We start from the raw sequence: 23,137 nt of genomic DNA, 5'->3' as shown, positions 1-23,137 counted from the left end.
GACGCATGTTTGAGAAATGATGCTGAAGGGGAGTGGCTAACTAAATTGGAGGATGCTGTTCAGAAATTTAAAACTGAACTCCTCCTGTTTAAGAAAACAAAATATAAGAGAGTTAAGGAGGATTATAAAGAGTTAAGGGTGTACCCGTGGTTGACGGGTCAACCAGCCAGACGCTCCTGGAGGGGTGATTCTGGAGGGAGGAGAAGAGGTGAGGTAGAGTTCACAGATGTGGACTCCTCACAAAGTGAAGCTGAACAATCCTCTAGAGGCGCGACTGCCTCTTTTTTAGGAGAGGGCACCTCCACCCGGAACAGGCGAAGGGGAAAAAACCTTGCAGGAGGGGTGGGACAAAGCACAGAAAAACAGAAAAACCGAAGGGGTGCCAGGAATTAATGGTGTTTAATTTGTCTAAATATCAGCTCACAGAGGCCGAAGTAAGTGTACTCAATAAGGGACTTACGTTCGTCCCTACATTTAAACAAAGACCCTTCGATTGTGAGACTGAATTATACAAATTCCATAGGCAGTTGAGACTCAAGGATTTCTTCTTGAGACAACCTCCAAAGGTTGGGGTAACTCCTCCTGCCGTTAACCCTTTTAAAGTGCGGTCCTCATTTGACCCCCCGAGTAACAACGCATCCATTGATACGTTCATGAGATTGGTACGGAATGACGTGATCCCTACCTTGAAAAAGGCACATATTCAACGGTCCAACCTCACGCATGATGAGTTACTAGCCTTACGGTCTCTGCGTGAGAATAAAGAAATTATTATCCGCCCCGCCGACAAAGGCGGGGGGATAGTAGTGTTGGACTATGCAGAATATGTTAAGGAGGTGTTACGCCAGCTTATGGATGACACCTGTTATAAAAAATTACGTTTTGACCCCACCGCCAGTTACAAAGTGGAGATTGATTCCATCATTGGTCTGGGACTCACTAATGGGTGGATAGATGAGGGGATTGCGGACTTCCTGACTCAGGAGTATCCACGCATTCCCCTCATCTATGTTCTACCCAAAATACACAAGTCCATGGAGTCTCCACCTGGGAGACCCATAATCTCTTCGATTGGATCACTTTGCCAGCCCATCTCCCAGTATGTAGATTTTCATCTACAGGCCGTTGTTCAAAATACCCCGTACTGGCTTCGAGATACAACACACTTTCTTAACAAGCTATCCGAATTTGGTGAGCCACCCCCCAACAGCATGCTGGTAACAATGGATGTTGCCAGCTTGTATACAAACATTGGCCATGAGGAGGGAGTTGAAGCAATTAGGAGAACCATCTGTGCAAGTGCTCATTACTCTGGTCCAGCTATTGAATTTTTGATTTTGCTCATAGAAGTTATTTTACATAAAAATTATTTTCTTTTTGATAATGGTTTTTATTTACAGCTTAAGGGGACCGCGATGGGGTCAAACATGGCCCCATCGTATGCGAACCTATTTATGTTTGATTTTGAGAGCAAATTCATTATGTCTAATCCCAAATTTTCTCACTTTATTTCTATGTACGTTAGATACATAGATGATTTGTTTTTTGTTTGGACCGGAGGGGAGGACTTGCTGGATGAGTTCGTTATGCTGTTAAACTCCCTCCCAGGCTCCATACGGTTCACACACACGTATAGTTATGTAACTATTGACTTCCTTGATGTGTCTGTTTCAATTATGGATGGACTATTCGTTACGAAACTTTTTAAAAAACCAACAGATAAGAACAGCTTACTGTTGGCAACTAGTTTCCACCCACAACCGCTAAAACGTGGGCTTCCATATGCCCAGTCACTGAGGGCAGTACGCATCACGTCTCAGCGAGGAGAACTCATTGAGGTTCTTGATAAAATGGGCGACTGCTTTAAGATGCGAGGATATGGCACTAAAGAGATTGAAGATGCCAGATCCAAATGCTTGGCTCTAAATAGAGATGAATTGCTGCAGAGTGCAACTAAGAAGGAGGAGAAATTGGACAGATTGGTTTTTTCCAACACATATTCTATCACATCCGGTCTGGTGCGATCTGCAATTATGTCTCATTGGCACATACTGAGTACGGACCCCATATTGGGAGATACATGCAGGAGGCCACCACTCTTCTGCTATAAACGCAGTCAAAACATCAAACAACAAATTGTATACTCGGACATAAGTCCTAGAGTGGACAGAGTGGGTACATGGCTTGATACCAAAAAAGGTTCATTCAGGTGCTCAGGCTGTGTGAACTGTAAATTTATTATCACGGGCAGCAGTTGGCAGCATAAAACCACAGGCCAAATATATGGACTGAAGCACCGAATGGATTGTGACACTAAATATGTCGTATACATTGTGGTTTGTCCTTGCCATATGGTGTACGTGGGCAAAACTGTCCGGACCTTGAAAGAGAGGATAGGAGCTCACCGTTCCTCTATAAAGAAAGCATTGATCAAGGTTGATAATACCACTCCTCCTGTTGCAAGGCATTATGCCAGTTGTGGTCATCGCATGAATGAGTTTAAATTTATGCCAATCGACCACATCCCCCCACTGAGAAGAGGGGGGGATCGACATAAGAGACTGCTCCAGCGTGAGAGCCAATGGATCTATAATCTGCAGTCGCTTGCTCCTTTAGGCCTCAATGAGGAATTTAATATGTCAGTGTTCATTTGACGTGTGTGTGGGACCAAATTGTGGAGCCTGGAGGCATTTAAGTCCTCTGGCCTTCATGACATTATATTATATACTGCGTCTATATAGCTTTACTATATCTTTTTTGTACCTAGATGTGCCTTCTATAAGTTTCCTTTTAGTTTGTTTATTTTTGATAATGCCAGCCCAGTGTACTATAGAGTGCTAATAGGAGAGGATGGGAGAATTATAGGATGTCAAATTTTGACTTAGTGAAGTCCATCCACCTATCTATACCCTGCTGCTGTGATACGCTGGGCATGACATATCCGTTTTCTTATTTTCTCATTTATATTATGTTTACTGTTGTCTGTATTGTATGATGAACTGAAACGCCAGGTCTCCATGGTGATCGATGAGTCATAGTGACAACATCCGGTACTGCGTAGCTGTTTGAACAGCCCCCTGTGTTCCGGACACGCACGTTTGGGTTCCTGCCCCTGTAACTTAGTTCCGGGTGCAGACGCCTGACGCCGGACGGAAGCAGGGAGGCGGGGCTACAGCGGCGCGGCGAGGATGGCGTCTATGGCACATCTGACATGTGAGTATGGCTTCCACTGCTATTTAAGGCTTGATTGGGCATATACCTCCTGATACCCTTTGAGAAAGGCGCTGTGCGCCGAAACGGCCCGTCAGGGGATTGGTGTGTACCCACGGCTGCTGCTGCCTATATTACAGGATCCATGCTGCATTCATGTAGATCTACTGCTGCCCGTGTTAAGTATAATGGCCTTATACATTGCCTATAAATAAATGTATATTTTCTTCTATATTCACAAGTGGATGTGCTGGTCCTATCATTGGCTGACTGCTAGTGGTATAAGAATTTATTGATTATTGACCTGGCACTCTGACATCTCTATCTGAAGAGTGTGCGTTTCTCTTACAAAAAATATATATATATATATATATATATATATATATATATAGTATATCATCTACATATATGTCTAGTGTCCGTGCGGCTCCAACACACCACCATCTGTTGCCAGCAAGTGAAACTACATCTACTAGCTTTGGAAGCATTTGCTTTGAGTGGGCTTACTAGTCATCTATATATATGTCTAGTGTCTGATTGCGTCTCCGAAACACTGCCATCTGTTGGCAGTGAATGAAAGTACATCTCTTTCTCTCTCACACATGCACAAACTCAAAGGCAATCACAAGGTAGCAGACTAGCTTTCGAAGCATTTGCTTTGAGCGGGTTTACTAGTATATTTATATGTACTGTACATATAGCATGTCTTCGTGTTACTCTGACTTGAATACATTCTGCTCCCTCCTCTACATGCTCCTCTCCTCCTCGAATGCTGAGAAGTGCTAGAAAGAGGTGTTTGTGTGTGTGTGTGTGTGTATGTATTTTTGTAACGCTGTGTAATTACACAGCTGGGAACACGGGTAGTGTAATTACCATGTCAATGGTGGAGTGAAGGCGGACTGATTGGACGAGATCTCTCTGACCCTGAACTTTTTGGCTAAAATGAGGATGTTATTTCATGTTATTATTCTGAGATGGCTTTATATCATAAAGGCTTTTATGCACCTTTTTTTTACATTAAAATGCTGAAGAAAGTAACAGCTCTACAGTGCAACATTGCATGAGTGCGATATTAACGGAGAAGGTAATTGCGTTGTCTTCTCAATTAACCATTCGTTAAATAGCGGTAATTCTTAAAAAATGAGGAGGCACTAAAAAGAAAGATGTCACTTAACCCTTTGAGTTATAAGTATTTTTTTTTTTTAAAAGGTCTGAAAATTGTCAAACATTTTAATTCATCATAATGACCTGTAATGTTTACTTTATATCTGAAATAAAACATTGGTACTTATGTAGTATCTGGGCGTCCGATTTAGAAATCGGATCGGATCGCATCGCATCGCATGCGACCAAATCGTATGCGATGCGATGGTCAAGATTTTTCCATAGGATTCAATGTTAAAATGGTCTGAGTCCATTTTAACATAGAATTCAATGGGAAAAAGGGGTCCTTTTCCTTTCCCCACTATCCAAGTGGGCATGGAGTTGGATATAAACCTGTGGCGAGCGTAGCGAGCCACCGAGCCCAAAGCTGGCGAGCGTAGCGAGCCCCGCGAGGGGACACAGAATACTTTTTAAGAAATATGCGTCCGCTCGCCACGCTTCGGGCGCGGTGGCTCGCTGCGCTCGCCACGCTATATAAAATCAACTCTATGCCCACTTGGATAGTGGGGAAATGAACAGGACCTTCTTAACATTGAATCCTATGCAAAATCGCATCGAATCGCATCGCATCGCATCTGATTGTATGCCTTAAGGTAAGGTATACAATCACAAAATCGGCAGCCCAGATACTACATAAGTACCAAAACATTTTTTACACTTTTTTTATTTGAATTTATACAACAAATGTGAGCGACGCTGGTGTATATAGCGGATATTTTGAATATCTCCTACAGAGATGTTGGCATTTAAAGGGTTAAGGCCCATACACACTGGGTGGTTTTGAGCTTAAATCAGCTCACTTTTGGTGTGTATGCCGCAGCATGTATGCCCCGATGATGAGCGATAAGCGCAGTTGTGCACTCCCGCATCATCGCCGAGTGGACCCCAATGAAAATCACTGGTGTTGGTGTTTTTCTGGAAACTTGGCCTCAATAAAGCCGTCAGAGGACCAGATCAACTCTCCAGTGTTCAGACTCACACAGATGCTAAGAAATTAGTACAAGAATCTTTTATTTTGTCCTCTGAGGAACAATGATAAATGAATGTCAGTCCCTTTAGGACCTGTTGTAGTGCATTGTGGTAGACCGAGTCATTAGAACTGCACTGTGTAGTCAATGTGGATGGAAAATCACAGGTCCAAGAGTTGATACCATGAATAGTGATGGCATTTACAAAGTCAACAACAGCTAATACTGCAGATCTGTCCTCGTAAGAATAAGGTGTCAATCCTTCGAGGTTACCCTGTTAGATTCAGCTGCTATGGGAATCTGAAGAAATTGCCTTTTTTAGGAGCAAAATCCCAGCTGATATTAATAGAGGTGGCCTGATAAACTGATGGATGAAAGACTCAGTGGTCTATTTTCTAAGCCTTGTATGGAGATAAAGTGGAGGGTGATAAAGGAGCAACCAACCAGTCACTAACTGGCATTTTCCAAACACAGTCGGTGGCCTGACAGTTAGGAGCTGACTTTATCTCCATCTACTTTAACTCCATCCAAGGCTTAGTAAATAGACAAATATCAGTAAAATGCTGGGTTTAGTTGAAGGGACACAATGATGAAAGTAAGTTTACAAACCCATTACAATGTTATGTGTTTCTTCCATAATTTGGCCAAAAATAGAATATTCCCAAAATGCACAAGAAGAGAATCTTATTCAAGTTATAGGTGGTCTAAGCATCTTTTCACGTCATTCTTAAACATGAACCAATATTTGTTGTCTGAAGAAAAACGTATGTGTTCCATTAAATGTTTCCTGTTCCCTGTCATCAAGGTCACACTTAGGTTGGGTGCATTGAGCATCTTTCCATGCTACAAAATTGCTTCACCTGATTGGTATGTTCCGGCTGTCTTGCTTTAACTGCTCGCTTCAAATCATTTCATTTGTGTAATAACAGCATTTCTATTGGGTAAAGGTCAAGACTTTGACTTAGATATTCCAAAGCACAATATTAATTCTGCTCTTTTTATCCTCTTGTCTATGTACTGGAATGTTTACATGCATCAGGACTGCTATGCTGCTAACCCTTCTTCAGTGTGACCTTCTAAGAGAATATGCTGGTTTATTTCAGATACTCCTACAGACATAATTAATGCTTACCTACTACAACAAACCAATCCAAATCAGAAATGCTACACTTTGGACAGTGACACTATTCTTTTGTGTTCTAAGAACACTCACTCAGGCTCAAACCTGGGACCATTTGTAATGTGAGATTCAAAAAGTGAGAGATTTTGGGAGTTTTCTAATTTTTTTTAAAGTGACAATCCATTACATGTCAAAATCAACCTGTTTTTTCAGTGTAAATGATTGCCCCTTTAAAAAAATGGCTCAACTCTTCCCAAATCTCTCACTGGGGCAGATGCATTAAGCTTTAACAAGAGATAAATGCAAGGGTGGTAAGGAGAGATAAATGTTCAGCCAATCAGCTCCTTACTGACTTTTTTCAAACTCAGCCTGTAACATGGCAGTTAGCAGGTGATTGGCTGGACGTTTATCTCTCCTTATCACACTTGCATTTATCTCTTCTTAAAGCTTAATACATCTGCCCCACTTTCTGATTCTCACCTCCTATTACATTTGGCCCCTGGTCATCATCTCATTGTCCATTAGAGTGTAAGCACTGTTAAGACTAGGACCATCCTTCTGTTTTGATATCTGCATTTATTTGGTCATGTTCCTGTTTCAGATATGGTAGGTTTATTTACTGTATGGTGCTGCTAAGCTTTGCGGCACCTTACAACTCAACCATACAATAATAAAATAAAATAATCTCCTTGATTGGAAATTATGACTCAAATGGGCACTATAATACAGCAGAGGTTCACATACTTTTTTGTTGGTCACTGAATACTAGATCAACATGTTGAACGAAGACATGAAAAAATACCAAATAGGTGTTATGGTGCAACTTACTTTTAGGATTTAGGCCAAATTAATGGAAGAATACAAATAATTCTAAGCAATTCTATCACCTTTATACATATGTTTAGAAAAGTATATGTATAATGGTGAAATGATACTACAGTGGAGTGTAGTAGATGGCACATACTTCGTAAACAATGACGGACATCTTGTGTAATGTTATGTGGTCATTTACTTTGTGGGGTGGCTCTTGCTGAAGGACTTCACAGAGAAGGAAATATAGATGAGCGACAAGGTTTGCAGGTACTTGTGATAGTAGATATGATGTTAACATATTGATATGTAATAAATATGGAGCAGTTATGCCCCTGTAATTAGAGCATAAGGTTTTGGTACCCTGAAATTCGAGGGAATAGTTGGGGCTAGGAACCCTGGCTTTCTTCCTGCCCCCTGTGTCCAGCGTATATAGCAGCCAGTTGACGAAATCTTGGACCCCATGAGCCCAACTGAGAAAAGTCTTGCTCTGAATTCGTAGACCAGGTGCTAATGGAACTTAAAGAGGCAGCACTGGAGCCTGAGCCTTCAAAGGCATAAGTCTGGAATGAGTCGTAAGGAGGTACTGATGAGTCCTGATCTGCCAGCCTTACTTTCCGACTGATGTAGTCTCTGAAGAGAGAGAAGTCCAGCTCAGCTCCTGGGAACCACTGAGGCAAGGGGTGACGTTGAGAAGCAAGTGTACTGTCCCCTCCAACCTCACTCCCCTCACTGAAATTGTACAAGCTGCGCAAGGCTGACATATCATATGCCTCTGTGTCCTGCTCTCCACCTCCCTCGTCATTGTACTTGATGACATTATCCCTCATATCTTCATCTTCATCCGATGTCAGATGACCCTGATGATGTCGTTTCAGAGCCAGAATAAGGAGAATCAACACTGTTGACAAAATCGGAGAGAACATTTTAATTATTTATTATAATAAAACTGTTGACTATACTTTCTGTATTGTTCAATTACCGGAAAATAGATGATTCCTTTTGCTTATATGCCATGCAAATACAAATAGACAATATATATTTAACATTATCAGGGCAATTTACTAAGATGTAATTTGTATTTCAAATGGGATGTTGCTATGGACTATCAGATACTATCTATTATCTTCTAAAAGGTGCTAAAAAATGAGTAGTTTCTGATTGGTTGCCCATAGCAACATCTCATGTGAAATACAACTCACATCTTAGTAACTTTCTCCCTATATCTGTTTATAGTCCTTTTTTGTTTCTGTGTGGATTTAACCACCAATTTTGTGATCATAGTGGATGAACATGCTCTTTAACCCACATAGACTTTAAGACATTATACCTTGTAATACCGTGGAGTTTGGGCTGCTAAGAACAATACATTAATAGTAATACAAATGCTGCAAAGAGGTTTTGAGACTTTAATAGTAAATTTGGAGCTCAAGTTATAGAAGACAATATAACTCACCCACAAGGATCAGAACACAAACCAACAGGGCAATAAGTGCTCCAGGGCTCAGACTTCCAGCCATCACATAGGCTGTGGTGTTACATGACTGTACAGTCCCAGCACTATCACAGCCACATACACGGATGGTTAGTGTTCCAGTGCTACTCAAAGCTGGTGTTCCTCCATCAACAACCAGAATTGGTAAGATGAACATATCCTGCTCCCTTCTATCAAATGGCATCCGATGCGTATGTACAGAAGCAGTATTATCTGCAGAAATACAAGTATATTTTATAAGAGACATTGTGAGGAAAAGTTAACGGGTGCCTGGTGACCTCCTTTAAGGGCAGACTGAACAGAAAATAATACAGTTTAGACAATGAATGGAGCATACAGATGTGATAAAGCCGGTTTTATGCACATTTCTTTTCCTATGAGCATTTTGGTTCACTGTTTACCAAGAAGACAACTATGTACAGTACAGTATGTCCTTTACAATGGATGTTCAATGTACAGCAAGATGATTGATATGGAAGCAGAAGCTGTAGTGAGAAGGACTCCGGCTTAAAGTCCTTCTCGGCGTCTGTAGATACAGTAGGAGAATTCCTGAGATATCAGTAGAGGAGAGATGGTGTATCAGGCATATTATCTTGGAAGTATTATCTTTGGCCTCCCGACCTGGAACGAATCCCACCTGGTCACTGTGGATAATGGATGGCAGTAATTGCTTTAGTCTATTTGCTAGAAGTTTTGCATAGAGCTTCATGTCGATATTAAGAAGGGAAATGGGGCGATAACTAGGGCATCTTTATCGCCCTTCGGAAGAACCATCATGTGCGCTTCTACGGATTGGGGTGAGAAAGGGAGATCATTCGAAACAGTATTACAGGCCCGTAAGAGTAGGGGGATTAATTTGTCCTTGATAGCTTTGTAATAAGAGATGGTAAAACCATCTTGGCCTGGGCTCTTACCAGAGGGTATTGTTTTGATCGTCTCCTCCAGTTCTGATGTAGAGAAGGGTCTCTCAATGTTATCCCTGATCTCAGCTGTTAATACAGGAAACCCAATTTTCACAAGATAGGACTATATATGACTTTGTTTTTCTTCAGCGTCATAAGGCCGTCAACTAGGGCAAATTATATAAAGAGGAGTAGTATGAGCAAAAAGTCGATGCAATTGACTCTGTCATGTACCGTTCGCCCTTGAGTATCTTTATTGGATGAAATAAAGGAAAGGGCCCTCTGCGTGCAAAGTGCTCTAGCAAGCATTTTACCTGGTTTGTTCCCCCAGCGGTAAAATAGATTATGGCATTTCCTATAGGCCAGTTTTACTTTATCTAGTAGTCATTTTTCAAGAGCTGATCTGGTGGCAGTGAGTTCCACAAATGCGTCGGCAGAAAGGGAAGCCTTGTGTGCAATTTCCAACAAATTAATTTTTGGGTGAAGGTCATCGATCTCACCTTGCCTTTGTTTTTAAGTACGATCCCAGTTTTATACATTTCCCACTTACAACGCATTTATGGGCCTCCCAGACCGTCAAATCAGAGACATCAGGGGTGACATTGTGATCTATATACAAATCTAATGTGTTTTCCAATTGAGATTTACAATAAGGGTCAAAGAAGAAAGACACGTTCAATCGCCAAGTGTGGTGTTTAGGCATCGTGGCACTTAATGAGATATCTAGGCGTACTGGGGTATGGTCGGACAATGTAATGGGGCCAATGGAAGTGTCCTGAACCATATGTAGGTAGCTATGACCTAGGAGAAAGTAATCTAATCTAGAGTAAGATTTATGTGGAACCGAGTAATACGTAAAGTCTCTGTCAGTGGGATGGCATATTCGCCAAACATCGGACAGCTGGTGAGTGTGGAGCAAGCGTCTCATCACCTTAGACCGGGAACCCAAGGTGGTGGCGGGAGGTGGGGCAGTATCCTGAAGGGGGTCTAAGGCCCAATTGAAATCTCCACCTATCACCACAATCCCCTGCTTAAGAGAGTCAACCGCGTCTAGAACCCTCCCAAGAAAAGTGGATTGTCCCTGGTTATGTTGCATACAGTATACATTAACAATTGTAAACATTGTATTAAAAACAGAGAAAATAACCAGCAGGCATCTTCCCTTCTCCAATATATGTACTTGCCTATCAGTAACTGGTACATGTTTGGCAAATAAAACTGCAAAACCCTTGGATTTTGAGTGTGGGTAGTTGCAATAGTATGTAGTGGGAAAATAGTGATTGCTGAGACGAGGGGTCGATTCAGTCTGGCGAAAGTGTGTCTCTTGGACTAGGACTGTGTCTGCTCTATCCCTATGAAAGGAATGGAGAGCATGTGTTCTCTTTTCAGGGACATTGAGACCCCTAGCATTGATAGATATAATACGTAAATTTACTGCCATCTAATCGCATCAAGGAAAGAGTAAGAAAAAGATATCGGATCGAAAAGGGAGGTATGGAAGGGGAAGGGAAAGAGGGGGTAGAGCAAGATGGGATTAGCGTGAGAGAGAAGGGGAAAAAGGAGGAAGTATATGACAATGAAACAGAAAGAGAAAATATAGTTTAACCATGAACAGCTAGCAAAAACTACAAACACACAACTGCATCTGGACATTAGGGAGGCCATAATGGCACCCATGTCACGGAGGAGAAACAATTAGCGGTAGGTGGAAACTAGGGGGCTGTGACTCCACTAAACCACCTGGGAGGGTCCTCTAGGTGGTAAAGAGGTAAAACAAATGGTTCTTACCTAAACAAAGAAAGAACAAATCCGAACATAGAAAAAATATATAAGAGTTGCATTCAATAGAGCATGCACAATATAAGAACAGCAAATAGTAGCCAAATGGGTAATAGCAAACAATTGAAAATGCACATTAACTGCCAATAATCAGCAATGATAGTCACCACCTGCTGTATCAGGTAAGATCTGATCGAGGAGAAGATGTTCCTCTGGATTTTTCAAGTTACGGACTCATCTCCCCCTTTTTGAGGTGTTGGAAGGAGAAGCATTCGGCAAGTGGAAGGCCTGCCAATCGGGGAGGAAGATGTGTCTAAGCCCAGTCCAGAGCAGAAGTCCGGTAGGTCAGCAGGAGAGCGCAGGGACAGTAAGTTGACAGCATGGGAGACTTGCAGAGAAAACGGAAAGCCCCACCTATATTTGAGATTCGATTTTCGTAGTGTATCTGTTAGAGGTTTTAACAATCTTCTCCGTTGAAGCGTAAGCCACGAGAGATCTTGAAAAATCTGTACTCGAGCTCCACTGAATTCGACAGCATCCAATTGTCGTATTTTCCGTAGTAATCCTTCTTTTTGGAAAAAATAATGAAGGCGGCATATCACGTCCTTTAGGTAATCAGATGCTGGGTCTTTAGGGCTAAGGGCTCTGTGGGCCCGGTCAAATTCAACAGAGATTTCGGGGTCCAGTCCTAATATTTCTCCAAACATCTTGTTGAGGGCATCTATGATTCCAGAAGGAGGAACAGATTCCGGAAGACCCCTCACCGTAACATTATTTCTATGACCGCAATTGTCCAAATCCTGCAGCCTGTCTTGCATCATTTTCAAGTCAGCAGCGTGTTGAGAAAGCACCTCCTTAATAGAAGTAAGTTGATCAGAGTCATTTTCTCTCTCCTCAAAAAGAAGCGACTCTTGTCCCCTTAAGGGTGACATCAGCTTGGACTGCGTCAATCTGAGATTGGAACGAATCTTGCAAGCCTGATTCATGCACTTGTAGGTCTTGTTTAGAAGGAAGCGCTCGAACATTCGTTAAAAGTTCTCCAATTTCACTCCTTAGTTGCGACATTTGAGCTTGGAGATCTTTAGCAGGAGGAGAGTGGGCCATCTCGGGAGGATCAGCCAAAGTGGTCTCAGGAGGAAATGCAGATAGACGGCCTGCGCCTTGAGAAGTGGAAAGATAAGACCGAAGATTGATTTGTGAGGCGTTAGGTGTCAAACGGGAGTCTTTACCATGTGTACTTTTCCTGCCTCTGCCCATTAGATAAATGTGACGTTTCCAAACTGGGTCATCTCGTAAGGCAGAACCATTAGTCGGTGGATAAGAGGAGGTCACATTCCCCTATATCATGGGCCTGGCATTAGGAAAATATAATAATCACATAGTGGCGCCAATAACAGGTGTGTACCACATAGAGATGCAAAGCTAAGGGCACATCAGAGGATCCTTGGATCTGGGGGAACCGTCCTGGATAAGTTCACAGTAGAATCAGATGCAGGAGGGGCAGGGCTTATGTACTGTGTTGGAATGTCTGCAGCCCTGATGATTCAGCAGGTACAGCACACCCACTGTGTGCACAGCTTCACCCAAAGCACAATGCTCTGTCACCTCCCAGGGTTACCCTAGGCAGCAGGAGACAGGAAGGATATACCAGCTACCGTTGTAAGGGCTGGAGGCATGGAAGCAGTCTCTGGGCAGCAATTAAAAGGATATGTGGGAACTGTGGAGGAATGTCTGTATGTCTCGACTGTGGCAGCTTAACAGGCCTGAGGAATCCCCTGGGCAGGTCCCCCCCTCAAGTGGAAAGCTCACTTGGGGATCTGGGCTACGCTGGCAGCAGCAGGTGTCCCACCTGTAGAGCCCAAAACGGCCGTCCAGGGATCCAGAAACGAGCGCCCCCAGCCCGGGCTCTGGCAGAAACTGAGGCCCCGGCTTTGTGCTGGCAGTAGGCCGCAACCTGCAGGGACAGAAATATGCATCCACCGGCTCTGCAGCTCCGACCGCTGGGTACCGGAGGTCAGTGGGGTGTACAAGCAGGATAGGCACAGTTTGGGAGGCAGTAGAGGGGGTTTAAGGGTGGCAAAAGCTTGTACCCTGTGGGAGCACTTGAAGATATGAGGCTTCCCTTACTCCCCCAGGCTTAGAAGTTTAATGATATAGTTATGGAAATAAAGGTGTACTGAGAATAGGCATAGAGGGAGAACGTGTAACAAGGTCATATGCACAGAGGTAGAATGTGTACTATGGAAATAGTCAGGGATTGGAAAGGTTCCTTACGGTATTTGGTTAGAGTAAGATGTCAAAATGTATAGAAAACAAATTGCCAACATTGGGGGTGATTCTACACCCCTCGCTGCTGCTTAGTGAGAAGCTTAATGCTGTCAAGCTGAATGACCCCCCTCACCTCTGCCACCGAATCCCCTACATATGATGAGAGGGGATGTGTAAGATAATAGCTTGTACTTAGTTTTATCTTGGTCGCATATCTATGAATTTGGGGCGGGCATGTGACATAAAATTCAGATTAAACAGAGTGATCCTGAATTGACCCCCCCAATATGTATTGTGGGTGGGATATACTAAGCAGCAAAAGGCAGAAAAACATCTGAAAAATTGCTTTTTTTCCCCAGCAGTTTGCAGTTACCATCATATGTATCAAGCCCAACCAAAACTTTCCAGAGAGTGTGCCCAATATGAAAATACTGGATAAATCTAGTTCATTGGTTCTCAAACTCGGTCCTCATGACCTCACACAGTTCTCGTTTTCTAGGTCACCCAGCAGGTGCACAGGTGCATTCATTACTCATTGGCACCTTTTAAAATAACCACAGGTGGAGCTAATTATTTAACTTGTGATTCTGTGAGGAGTGCACAAATTATTAAAACGTAACTTTTATTTGGTATGTGTTAAGATGCCCTATATCCACATCGGGGGCACTTCATAGATAGCGAAAATAATGAAGAGGTTAAAAAATTACATATATTACACAGACAAAGTAAGTGATAGAAGGATAAAGAGTTTGTGTGTTAAAAACACATTTGTCAGTTAGGGAGCGATGTTATAGGATAGACTTAAGGATAGATGAGATCCTTTATTTGAGGATCAGTTCATTAAGCCATATATTTGGCAAATAACAGTGGAGAAGTATATATTGACAGTGGGTAGTTTGTATTACAGTCAGGACCAAAATTGTCCACTTGTGATGGGTAGGCCACTCTCACTGGTTCCCCAATCACAAGTGGTGGCAAATTAGTGTATTTCGTGTGTTTGTACCTGTAGATGGGCACTTCTTGTGAAGGGTGACCCCCTCTCACTGGTTCACCCCTCACAAAGGAGGCGGATTAGAATAACACTCCTCAAATATTCAGAGGTATTTATATTAAATTCTCTGTCGGGTAGTACTTAATTGCAGTACCCCGTTAGTGCCTTTTATAATTTTAATACACAGAAAAGAGAAGAGTTTTCCCACACAATTGCCACCAATAGTAATGTATCACCACACTAGTATCTAGTGTTATTTTTAGGTATGTCACTCTCACTGGCATTACCTATTAACACTGATAATTGGGTTATGTTACCCTGGAAGTGATAGCAGTAATGCCACTCTCACTGGCATTTCCTGCTAGTCCCAATAATCATGTACAGTATGATAATGTACCAGTGTAGAAACACTAGAAACTATTGCACAGTTCAGTGTGAAATTCCTATATTACAGCAATTCAAGTGGTATTATTTATTGGCTTAGATTGCCCTCTAGTGGTTAAACCACATGAATTGTAGGCACACTAATGTTGCAACATTGTATTTAACGAGTGTACTGGATACATTTTCTGCTGCAATATCTTCTATTTCTCCTAACTTAAGTCTATCCACGTCCTATCTCATGCAATACATTTCAATTCTACCTATAACAATTATAAGGTAAGCTGAGAGGACTTGTCCCTATTCTGACAGATGCCGACGCAGCGTTTCGCTATTAAGCTTTTTCAAGGCCAACCAGATAGCCTCACATCAATTATATTTATCTATTAATGGCGGCCAATCATCAGGCCGTTTGGGCATCACGTGATGCTCATCTGCATATGCTTGTATTCGTCAGGTACGTCGTCACGTGACCGGCGTCCCGCGTCACGTGACCGGCGTCCTGTGTCACATGATCTGCGTCTTGCGTCGCACGATCAGTGAGCCGCATCACGTGACTGGCCTTAGTTAGAGTGCCGCGTCATCTGACTAGCAGTCCAGGTCAGGTGACGGGTTCATCCCATTTCGTAGTCAGTCACGTGATCACGTAGCGGCCAATCGGGGGGTCGTATGTCATAGACCAGGAAGTGGGGCACAATGAATGTAACGATGCCCTCGCCCTGGAACCTGAATAGGTAATAATCTTTCTGCTTTAACAGGAATATAACAACCCCAATAAATCTGTTACATCACTACCATTTCTAATTGTGTCTGTCTAGTACTGTTGAAATTACATATGAGTGGTTTCCATACTTGAAAGTATGTAAAATGATGTTATTATGGATACACTCCGTATAAGCATACATATCATTCCATTGGACAAGTATTGCTCAAATCATAGTAGGGTCACCAATAAATGGGTAAATATGTAGATATATAGAATAAAATAAATAGGGGTGAAAAAACAGGTGAAAAACCAAAAAAGAAAATAAAAAAATATATATAATACAGTGTACTGTGAGTGAAAATAAGATTATATATACTACAATCTATTTATATGATTGAGTGCCAAATCCCCTAATTTTGGAGAAAATCAGAGTTTTAGAAAAGGTGACATTCTAATATAAGTGTTTATGCAGTGTGCATTATAAATACTGTATAAAAACATAGGTGATAATAAATTGAGTATTGTGATATGAGTGTTAGCCTCATAATATAGGGTGTATTGGGATTGAGAGGTGAATTGAGTCATTATAATGGTGAGTGTCACACTTTGGGGCTGGGGGTTTGGGGACAGTTAATATTAAATAAGTATAACATAGTATTGGATTAGATCAAAAATTAAAATTGAAAATATATTATTATGAAAATTAATGGCAAAAATAGAAAAATATTTATCATAATTATTGATAACTGATAAGGTACGGACAGGTTATAGTAGTGATCCTCTGTGAAGAGGGGTCCCTACCATCCTTTCCGAAATTGGCAGCTCAAATACAGAAATAAAGTATTTGCAGAGATAAAATAAAATATTTATCATAATTATTGGTGACTGATCAGATACGGACAGGTTATAGTGGTGATCCTCTGTGAAGAGGAGTCCCCACCATCCCTTCCGAAATTAATAGTTCTATTGCGGAAACTGTTTATACAGTTTAGAAAAGTAAAAGAGCTTCCAATAGATATGTGTAGACCCTCATAGTGTATGGAATAGATTATATACTAGTATATTATGGTTATAATGTTTCTTAATACAGAGGATTGTATATACGGATATCTTCTTAGAAGAAGGGTAGTTGTATAGTATCCTCACAGTCACAGATTATGTCTGTGAGATCCCCAGGGCCACGATGCAGTTGTGACATCATGGCATCTGGTCCCTACATTTAGTCAGTCGATATTCATATCTTGTAGATTGTAGAGGGTCAGATTCCATAAATTCGTGATGTTCATATCGACCAGGTTATTAAAGTCAGATTGTCCAGGTGTTATTACAGATACGGTACAAAACTGTTGTACTCGTTGAGGCCCTTTGGGAACAGACTGTCCATTAAGAAAATCATCTTGGTCTCAAATTGTAACAGTGATCTGTCAAGGTCCCCGCCTCTTATACCCAATTGGATGTGTCTCATTCTGTGTATTAAAATTATAAAAGGCACTAACGGGGTACTGCAATTAAGTACTACCCGACAGAGAATTTAATATAAATACCTCTGAATATTTGAGGAGTGTTATTCTAATCCGCCTCCTTTGTGAGGGGTGAACCAGTGAGAGGGGGTCACCCTTCACAAGAAGTGCCCATCTACAGGTACAAACACACGAAATACACTAATTTGCCACCACTTGTGATTGGGGAACCAGTGAGAGTGGCCTACCCATCACAAGTGGACAATTTTGGTCCTGACTGTAATACAAACTACCCACTGTCAATATATACTTCTCCACTGTTATTTGCCAAATATATGGCTTAATGAACTGATCCTCAAATAAAGGATCTCATCTATCCTTAAGTCTATCCTATAACATCGCTCCCTAACTGACAAATGTGTTTTTAACACACAAACTCTTTATCCTTCTATCACTTACTTTGTCTGTGTAATATATGTAATTTTTTAACCTCTTCATTATTTTCGCTATCTATGAAGTGCCCCCGATGTGGATATAGGGCATCTTAACACATACCAAATAAAAGTTACGTTTTAATAATTTGTGCGTTCCCCCATACAGCCTTTCTCCTCTTTTTGTATAAATACACTGTTTCTGTAGGGAACTGCACCCCCCACGCTGTGGATTCAATATCTGGGGGTCTCTTGTTCCATATTTTTGGACCAAAATCTTGAATAAGGTTGTGCGGGTATATACCCAACCCTGTAAAGGGTTAACCCAAACGTACTGAATAACTGTTTACTCAGACTACCCATATACCGAGCACCCACTTAATATATTGTGGTAATTTACCTGTTATATCAACAATCTATATACTCAATTTAAGATTACGCGGATAACTGTCAAAGACAATTATCCCTTTCAAAACAACCAGTGCCTTACGTAATTAATTTATCTAGAATTAAACGAACATGTCACAATTCAATCTCACCAAGGAATTGGCTGACAGACGTGACAAATTGAAGAATGATATGAATTCGCTTTTTATGAACAGAGAGGATCCAACTGACACTGTATCCAACAGTTGGTCAGATGACCTCTTCTTGCTTAAAAACGCACTCATGAAACAAAGCAAGACCAGCTGGAACAAAAGTACATTTGAAAATTACCTCAGAAGCCAATTGATACCCAGGGGGCTTAGACCCAAGATATTTCCAGCATTTGAGCTGGCAACAGAAGATCTTAAAAAAGAGTGGGAGACAACACTTCTTAACTGTTCAAGGGAACTCATTAAGACTCTGATTAAGCATGACGAAATTATCTTGTCAGACCTGAATAAAGAGATCAACCTACTAGGCGATAAACTTAAGAACTTTGAGACCAATGAATCCTTCCTAAAAAGGTATGAAAAATACCGAAAAGAAATTGAAGAATTCGAGAACGAGGTGATCGAAAGGAAGAGAAGAAAATTTCAACGTGATAAGACCGACTTTGCCCAAAACAGGATATTTAGATGGAACCCCAGACCTCAGTACCCCAAAAAAGGCCCGAGTAATCACTATTCGAGTACATCAGAAACTGAATCCTCGGATGGTAATACTTCTGATACTCCCTCAACATACAAAAAATATAGGAAGGTTTTTTTAGGTCAAAACAAAAGGGAGACCAGAACAGAACCTGGCGAAAGATCAGGAGGGGGAAAGGCAGGAAGAAGGAAAAGAGACACCCTAGATTGGCAGGAGGAGAATCGAGAGAGGAGACGATACCGAGAATAGGGGACGTTAATGTGATGAAAGAACAAGAAGCATCAGACGCCTTACGGATTATAAATCTATCCGACCGAATTTTGACTACAGATCAAGAAAAAATTCTGAGTAAAGGTCTATCCTTTTCCCCTAAGTCGGAGTCAAACCGATTTGAATGTGAAAAAGATGTTCAACTCTTTGTCAGAAAGATCCTTTTAAAGAAATTTTTCGCCAAAAAACAGCCAAATGACACCCCAAATAACTCTCGGGAAAGTGAAGAAACGAACTTTGATGAGGATGATCTCAGAGGCATACAAATGTTACAAGATCTGGAGAATGAGAATACAGAACTAGTCAAGATGGGAGCAGTGGCCCATGACCCCCAGAAAATCAAGAAACGCTCCACTTTCTTTCCAGACATTAACATATGCCCAGTGGCTCAAGTTTATCAAAAACTTGTATCAAACGATCTTGACGAATTATTCAAGACAAAGGGGAGATATAATGATAATATCAGTAAAAAAGAACGACAAGCCCTAAAAGATATTGCTGAGTGGGACGACATCATTGTCAAGCCCTCAGATAAGGGCGGAAACGTTGTTCTGTGGCCCCGATCTATGTACCTGGAAGAACTGAATAAACATGTTAATGATACCTCATGTTATAAGAAATTGATTTTCAACCCAACACAGCAGTTCACCAAGCAATACACCTCAATGATTCAAACGGCATACAACAATGGAATTATTAAAAAGAATGATCTTGATTTCCTCACCATCAAGAATCCCAAGACACCCACCCTGTATCTCCTCCCAAAGGTACACAAACAGGAGAAAAAGCCACCAGGGAGGCCGATTCTATCGGGTATGGGTAGTCTTACGGAAAAAGCTAGTATATTCGTGGATCAGTATTTACGGAATCATGTAACAGCATTGCCCTCCTATATTAGGGACACGACTGATGTTCTGACCAAACTTGATGGGGTCTGTGTCAATCCAGGAGTATGGCTTGTATCATGTGATATTGAAAGCTTATATACTAGCATCAAACATGATCGAGGTGTCCAGGCCATCAGGTATTTCTTGGAAATGGGAACACTCTCAGAATTTAATGAATTCCTGCTGGAACTACTTGAGTTCATATTAACCAAAAACTTTTTTGTGTGCCAAGAATCCCACTACCTCCAGGTTAGAGGGACAGCTATGGGGACGGCATGTGCCCCCTCATATGCCAACCTCTACCTGGGGTGGTGGGAGAAAGAATTTGTCTTTCATGAATCCATGGAGGAGTACACCCAAAACATCCTGATGTACTTTAGGTACATTGATGATGTACTCTTCCTGTGGGAGGGTGATCTAGCTGACTTGAAGAAATTCATTGGGATTCTCAATCAGAATGATCTCAACCTTAAATTAACCTCTGAGGTAAATCAGAAAGAGATCAGTTTCCTGGATCTAAAAATTCGCGTAGATGAAGAAGGAACAATCTCTACAGACTTATTCAGGGAAAAAAACGGCTACCAATAGCATATTACACTCTGACAGTTTCCATTTGCCCTCAACCATCAAAGCTATCCCAAAAGGAGAATTAATGAGGACAAAGAGGAATGTGTCGGACCCTGATGCCTTTCATGTGAGAGAGAAGGAACTCATATCCCGGTTTCAACGTCGAGGATACAGTAATCGACTCATTAGAAGGGCCACAGAACAAGTCAATGATATCTCCCGTGACCAACTTCTGAGACCAAAAAGAAAAGAAGATACACCTGAGACAATACGATTTATTGGAACCTTTAACACCCATTGGCGAGAAATCAATTCAATTCTCCAGAAGCACTGGGAAATCCTCAAATTGGATTCAGATCTTGCTCAAATATTACCCCCAAAGATCCAGACAAGTTGGAGAAGATCTAAAAATGTCAAAGATCGATTGGTTCACAGTCATCTATCTAAGATAAACACATCCAAACCCATACACAAAGGTTCCAAGGCATGTGGAAATTGTAAAGCGTGTAGATTTATGACTCCACAACAGAATTTCTCAGACAAATTCAATAAAATCTGGAATATTGAGAGTCTTATTACATGTACCACAGTGGGCACAGTGTATCATCTTGAGTGCCCATGTGGTAAAATCTACATCGGCAAAACAGCACGCCCACTGAAAGTACGCATCTTGGAACATGTGGGGACAATTCGGAACGCCTCACGAGATTCCCAGAGATATAAAACCCTCACCTCTGTGGCCAGACACTTCTTAATGAACCATGGGGGAAACCCCAATGGGTTGAAGGTGTTTGGCATGAGACACATCCAATTGGGTATAAGAGGCGGGGACCTTGACAGATCACTGTTACAATTTGAGACCAAGATGATTTTCTTAATGGACAGTCTGTTCCCAAAGGGCCTCAACGAGTACAACAGTTTTGTACCGTATCTGTAATAACACCTGGACAATCTGACTTTAATAACCTGGTCGATATGAACATCACGAATTTATGGAATCTGACCCTCTACAATCTACAAGATATGAATATCGACTGACTAAATGTAGGGACCAGATGCCATGATGTCACAACTGCATCGTGGCCCTGGGGATCTCACAGACATAATCTGTGACTGTGAGGATACTATACAACTACCCTTCTTCTAAGAAGATATCCGTATATACAATCCTCTGTATTAAGAAACATTATAACCATAATATACTAGTATATAATCTATTCCATACACTATGAGGGTCTACACATATCTATTGGAAGCTCTTTTACTTTTCTAAACTGTATAAACAGTTTCCGCAATAGAACTATTAATTTCGGAAGGGATGGTGGGGACTCCTCTTCACAGAGGATCACCACTATAACCTGTCCGTATCTGATCAGTCACCAATAATTATGATAAATATTTTATTTTATCTCTGCAAATACTTTATTTCTGTATTTGAGCTGCCAATTTCGGAAAGGATGGTAGGGACCCCTCTTCACAGAGGATCACTACTATAACCTGTCCGTACCTTATCAGTTATCAATAATTATGATAAATATTTTTCTATTTTTGCCATTAATTTTCATAATAATATATTTTCAATTTTAATTTTTGATCTAATCCAATACTATGTTATACTTATTTAATATTAACTGTCCCCAAACCCCCAGCCCCAAAGTGTGACACTCACCATTATAATGACTCAATTCACCTCTCAATCCCAATACACCCTATATTATGAGGCTAACACTCATATCACAATACTCAATTTATTATCACCTATGTTTTTATACAGTATTTATAATGCACACTGCATAAACACTTATATTAGAATGTCACCTTTTCTAAAACTCTGATTTTCTCCAAAATTAGGGGATTTGGCACTCAATCATATAAATAGATTGTAGTATATATAATCTTATTTTCACTCACAGTACACTGTATTATATATATTTTTTTATTTTCTTTTTTGGTTTTTCACCTGTTTTTTCACCCCTATTTATTTTATTCTATATATCTACATATTTACCCATTTATTGGTGACCCTACTATGATTTGAGCAATACTTGTCCAATGGAATGATATGTATGCTTATACGGAGTGTATCCATAATAACATCATTTTACATACTTTCAAGTATGGAAACCACTCATATGTAATTTCAACAGTACTAGACAGACACAATTAGAAATGGTAGTGATGTAACAGATTTATTGGGGTTGTTATATTCCTGTTAAAGCAGAAAGATTATTACCTATTCAGGTTCCAGGGCGAGGGCATCGTTACATTCATTGTGCCCCACTTCCTGGTCTATGACATACGACCCCCCGATTGGCCGCTACGTGATCACGTGACTGACTACGAAATGGGATGAACCCGTCACCTGACCTGGACTGCTAGTCAGATGACGCGGCACTCTAACTAAGGCCAGTCACGTGATGCGGCTCACTGATCGTGCGACGCAAGACGCAGATCATGTGACACAGGACGCCGGTCACGTGACGCGGGACGCCGGTCACGTGACGACGTACCTGACGAATACAAGCATATGCAGATGAGCATCACGTGATGCCCAAACGGCCTGATGATTGGCCGCCATTAATAGATAAATATAATTGATGTGAGGCTATCTGGTTGGCCTTGAAAAAGCTTAATAGCGAAACGCTGCGTCGGCA

The 23,137-nt window shown here is 41.3% G+C and overlaps 1 protein-coding gene across 2 annotated transcripts in view; it reads right to left on the bottom strand.

Moving 5' to 3' along the window:
- Positions 1–5,368: 5,368 nt before the first annotated feature.
- Positions 5,369–23,137, bottom strand: part of CDH22 (cadherin 22) — a 246,165-nt gene continuing 228,396 nt past the window's right edge. Inside the window, exons 11-12 of one of the 2 annotated variants that reach the window (XM_083147878.1) lie at positions 8,729–8,980; positions 5,369–8,173 (exon numbers count right to left, since the gene is read on the bottom strand). In XM_083147878.1, the coding sequence (XP_083004004.1) occupies positions 7,662–8,173; positions 8,729–8,980 (764 nt within the window). In that variant the 3' untranslated portion in view covers positions 5,369–7,661. Of the gene's footprint in view, positions 8,174–8,728; positions 8,981–23,137 lie in introns of those variants that run through there. The other variant, XM_083147879.1, reaches the window with a different exon arrangement.

The sequence above is a fragment of the Crinia signifera genome, chromosome 6 (assembly GCF_055691185.1).
Source record: "Crinia signifera chromosome 6, ASM5569118v1, whole genome shotgun sequence".
Lineage (NCBI taxonomy): Eukaryota > Metazoa > Chordata > Amphibia > Anura > Myobatrachidae > Crinia > Crinia signifera.
The sequence above is the reverse complement of the archived record's forward strand: the minus strand, read 5'-3'. Positions and strand labels throughout refer to the sequence as shown.